General features: G+C 35.3%; 1 protein-coding gene across 1 annotated transcript; it reads right to left on the bottom strand.

Moving 5' to 3' along the window:
• Positions 1 to 368: 368 nt before the first annotated feature.
• Positions 369 to 4,339, bottom strand: LOC111916045 (transmembrane 9 superfamily member 2). Its single transcript, XM_023911694.3, has 7 exons — positions 4,129 to 4,339; positions 3,443 to 3,483; positions 2,766 to 3,348; positions 2,548 to 2,685; positions 2,312 to 2,468; positions 1,758 to 2,242; positions 369 to 800 (listed from the first exon to the last, which is right to left on the bottom strand). The coding sequence occupies exons 1-7, from the start codon at positions 4,284 to 4,286 to the stop codon at positions 581 to 583; spliced, it is 1,782 nt and encodes a 593-aa protein (XP_023767462.1). The 5' UTR covers positions 4,287 to 4,339; the 3' UTR covers positions 369 to 580.
• Between the last annotated feature and the right edge of the window lie 542 nt (positions 4,340 to 4,881).

Raw genomic sequence — 4,881 nt, forward strand, 5'->3', positions numbered from 1 at the left:
AGGAAAGAGAGAAAAATACAAGAGACTGTTGAATAAAGGGAAGAGACATTAAGGGCATTTGTGATCCAAGTTTAATGAAATTTGAATAGAGGCAAGAGATTGTTGCGGTAGGAGTTGAATGCATTGTAAGTTGATTATAAGAAGGTTGAATCAATGGAAAGTTAAATGTTCATTAAAGGGTTGACCGAAAAAAAAATAGTCCTTCATTTCTGATTGTATGATAAAAAATAGTAGTATGTTGATTAGCAATCCATAGCCCACTTCTATTTAGCCAAGTTCTTTTAATTTTTCATTCTCTCGCTATTGATTTCATAGTCAAGGTAACACCTCACTTACAGAATCTCACATTTTTACAGTTAGGACAAACATACAGGAACGATCTTTTACATCTTCAAACGGGAAAAGGTCTATATAATATATATCTCAAAAATTTAGTCGGTATAGTTTTCATACTAGCTTCCTATCTTCAACCCAAAAAAAAACAACATTAAAACTAAGAAAATAAACATCAATTTATCTTATTAACCTAATGAACATAATTGGAAGGAGGACAACTTGAACAACCTTTTTGTTACCTTTTCTATTCACACTTAATTGAGCGGTAAATGTGGCGAACAAAGAAAAGGGCGGCACGGAAACCAATCATGCCGAGCATGAGAAAGAAGCCGTAACAAATGCAAGCCATGTAACCGAAGAAGAAAGAGGTCTGCATGAATCCAGACATGTCTGATCTTTCATAGTAGTAATACAAGCAATACCCGTATATGAAAACACCCGTTGACCCTCCACATAGGAAAGACCTGAAAAAAATTCACAAATAGAGTCAAAGGTGTAAATAAATGATAGAGTAAGTTACATTTTTGGTCCCTGAGTTTTTTTCAGTTTTGGTCGCAAAAAGATTTCTATGGCAATTTTGTCTCATTTGAGACTGTTTTTGATCCCTAAGTATCTCTCGTTTTTGTGATATTGGTTGCAAGGTTAAATTACATTTTTGGTCCTTGAGTAATGAGTATAGCTGACTTTTTCATTTTGGTCCCTAAAAGTTTTCTATTGCAGTTTTGGCCTTATTTTACGTTCTTGCAACCTTTTTGGTCCTTATTCCAAGAAAAATATTGATTTTTGTACCTGAGTGGCTGATTTTTGCAATTTTGGTCCCAACGAGTTGCATTTTATTCACAAAGTATAGTTTATTATTGCAATTTTGGTCCAAAAATGTTCTCTCTTGCAAATTTCGTCCTAATTTGAGATTCATGTGATGTTTTTGGTCCCTGCTCAAAGTAAAATGACTATTTTTGCTCCACGAGTATACTTGTTATTGCAATTTTGGTCCCTAAAATAGTCATTTTACTTGGAACAAGGACCAAAAGTCCAAAACCACTATATAAACCTCAAATAAGGACCAAAACTACAAGAGAAAACATTTTTAGGCCAAAACTGAAAAAACTAACTATACTAAGGGACCTAAAATGTAATTTACTCTGTTCATTTTTCATAGAACAGCAACCAAAAATCCCAAATAAGGACACCATAGCTGGAAAAGAAAAAAACATTTTTGGACCAAAAGTGCAAGAAAAAAATCAGCACCACTCAAGGACCAAAAACGTAATTTACTTGAAATATAGTCAATCTTGGAACAAACAAAAAAGGGGCCAAAACTGCAAGATAAGTTTTTGGGACAATAATCTGCAACAATCAGGGACCAAAAATGTAAATATATTTGAGAAAGTACAGATTCAAAAGGTAAAAACTCGACATACCTCCACCACCATTCATGATCCTCAGCAGCAAGTTGGAAGTAAGTCAAAGCAACAGTGATGAAGGCAGTGACAATCAAGAGAATGATGAAAACAATAAATAAGATGCTGTAAATGGTGTAAATCCTGTGGCCCCACACACTGGCGAAGATGTAGTAAAGCTCAATGTAGATAGCACTAAAAGGGAGAAAGCCAGCCATGGCCATTTGAGGGATGGTTTTTCTGTACCATGGGAGAGGTGGAATCTCTCTGGGATACTTTGTGGTGCGAACAGGAGCTTGGAACTCAGCTTTGCTGTTTTTTCCAGCAATGCCCCCGAGAACAAGTAATGGTGATGTCACCAAACTCCATATTAAAACAATCACTACAATTGTCCCAAAGGGTAGTGCAGCTGTGGCTGTGTATGCGATTGCAACCGTGTTTAGGAAGCAGAAGGTTAGAAAGAGGGGCCCACAGAAGAGGCATCCGGTTAACAGTAGGTTCCTTACCTGTTGATGCGAGATGTTAGATTTTAAATTAAATGAAGAAAAGGGTATATTGGTAAATTTGTATCGTACCCAGTTGCTTCCTTCTAGCTGGTGGTAGAAAGAGGATGCAGTGTAGCCTGCGATTCCAGATGTAAGCGCGTATATGACAACGAGTGCAGTGAAAAGAGCTCCTCGATTGTATGGATAAAATACACCAACAAGTGCGAGTATGAAGATAAAAAGTGCTCTGATTAAAAAAAAAAAAAAGTTATCAATATTGAGAATTAAATATTGCACTAAAAATGTGGAATAATTACTTTACTTACAGAGCAAATAGCTGGGTTCCAGAACCAAGGGCAGCAGCAAACAAAGACTTGTACTTTGGGTACCTAAACACATCACCATGAATGTACTTCCACCCAGTCTCCTCTTGATCATCAGCTGCCTCTTCATCATGAGCATACCTTTTTTCACAAATAATTTGATTAACAAGGGGTAAAAAAAGGAATTGTATGTAAAATAAATGAATGATATTATTCCTTACTTAACAAAGTCATTCTTGAGGACACGCATTAGAATAGTGGCAAGAAAACCGGTTAAGAGGAGAACTGTGACACATGAATTGATAATTGAAAACCAATGAATCTCCAAATGATGTGGTTGTGAAGAAGATTGAGAGTATTTCTCCATTCTATTCTCAAAAGGAATATTTGTTTCTTTCCATCTGACTGTATACATAAACTCCACCTCAACTTCTTTGTCTTCAGTGAGATCCACCACAGCATTAGGATCAGCTTTCGCGTTTATTTCTATGACACGATCTTTGTTGTAGAGGATCTCAAAGTGAAGATGTTTAAAAAGGTAAAATCTTTCCTCGCTAGGGTCATTTTTGTCTTTTTCAACTTTCCCTAGAAAGCCCCAGAAAGGCAAGTCGTCATAGTACATTTGGAAATAATAGTCCTTGGCAACAGCACTTCGGAATTTCAATACTTCCTGTTTTGTTAGTTTTTTTCTGCAAACAGTTTCTGACTCTTTTTCAACCATAAATGGAAGCTTATAAGGGGCACTGACTAATCTGTCTCCATTCAGTACTTCACCAAGAGCTTCTGGCTTCTCCTTTAAATGATCTGTAATCATCATTTGCATCAGTTATGTATAATGGCAAGAACAGTAAGTCAAAGAAACAAAAAACAAAAGAATGATACAATAAGAAATAAGCACCTGGTAAACAGAAGGGTAGATCAAAATAGCGGTATGTTTCACTGTAGAAGAAGACAAAGTGAGGAAATGAGGTTTAAGAAGCACGCATATAGATTGAATATGCTGAATAAGTTGAAGGTTCTTCAAATTTGAAGAAATCAAATGCATTTCATAGAATACACACAAATGAGTAATCCTAAACCTACACATTCTCTAACTAAGAGTTATAGGGCCTATTCTTTCTGTATGTCATGTCAATTTTACTTTGTAGACACTCAATAACATGAGAAAGTTCATCAAGGACCATTTCTAGTTTTCTGCATACAGATTTCTGAAATTTCCCTTACGAATAGTGCAGTCCTATCTCTCATTTCAGTTTGGCTAACGAATTAACTACCCAACTCTTTTCCTCCCCTTAATTTGTGCATTATAAGCTGCTCATAACTTTGTGTATTTTCTTACAATGCAAACACGAATTAGCTGAACGATCATCGACCAATCTAAAGTTCAGCCGATAAAACTTTGAACTAAGCAAATAAAACCCTGATTATCATAATTGAAACTGAGATCCAGCAAACTACAGACACAGAAACCCTAATTATCAAAATAGATCCACTAAGTCAGTGCAAGCAGTAGCAAGAAACATAATGTGAAGAAGAAAACGCATAAGACAGAGATCCAATCTACATATAGAGGATAATGCCTACCTAGGGTTATGGAAAGGACCGACTTTATTGGCGTAAATTGGGACTTCATCACCAGATTTGTATTTGTGATCTGAGGCATCCGATTGAACTTCTTCAATGCTAAAAGCCACTAGTAGCGCCACCAGCAACCACCGTACCACCGACATTTTCTTCCCCATCTTAGACGTCTGATACAGTGGACACCAGTAGATGCGATCTTTTACATGTATGTCAACATATATCAGGTACCTTATATACTCCGGCAATGTTTGTTGAAGGGGGTTATCGTGTACTTTTCGAAAAATTAAATTTTACATAAATGGTCCCTCACGTTTTGTTTCTATACTTTAATGACCAGCATCTTTAATCATGCGTTTTAATCGATCTCATGCATTCTTTCATAAACAACTTCATAGTTTTTTGGTACGAATTGCAATAAGATGGATCATTTTAGAGAGAAACTTGATTTACAAAATGAATTTGGTATATTCATCAAACAACATAATAATAACTAAAAGCGTATTTGTATTTTAATCTTATTTTTTTCACCCTTAGATCAAATTGCTGACATCATCTTCCTCATATGGAATGTATTTAATTCCAATAAATGTTTTCCAATCATCAATCAATAACTTACATTCGTTGAAATGGAATGTATTTAATTCCAATAAAAACTTTCCATATTTTACATCTTGAATTTTCAGTTATGAAGATTTTAATATGGTCAATTTTAAAAACATATTACTAACAAATTATTTCAATCAAGGCCTTAAT

Source organism: Lactuca sativa, chromosome 2 (assembly GCF_002870075.4).
Source record: "Lactuca sativa cultivar Salinas chromosome 2, Lsat_Salinas_v11, whole genome shotgun sequence".
In the NCBI taxonomy this organism is placed as follows: domain Eukaryota; kingdom Viridiplantae; phylum Streptophyta; class Magnoliopsida; order Asterales; family Asteraceae; genus Lactuca; species Lactuca sativa.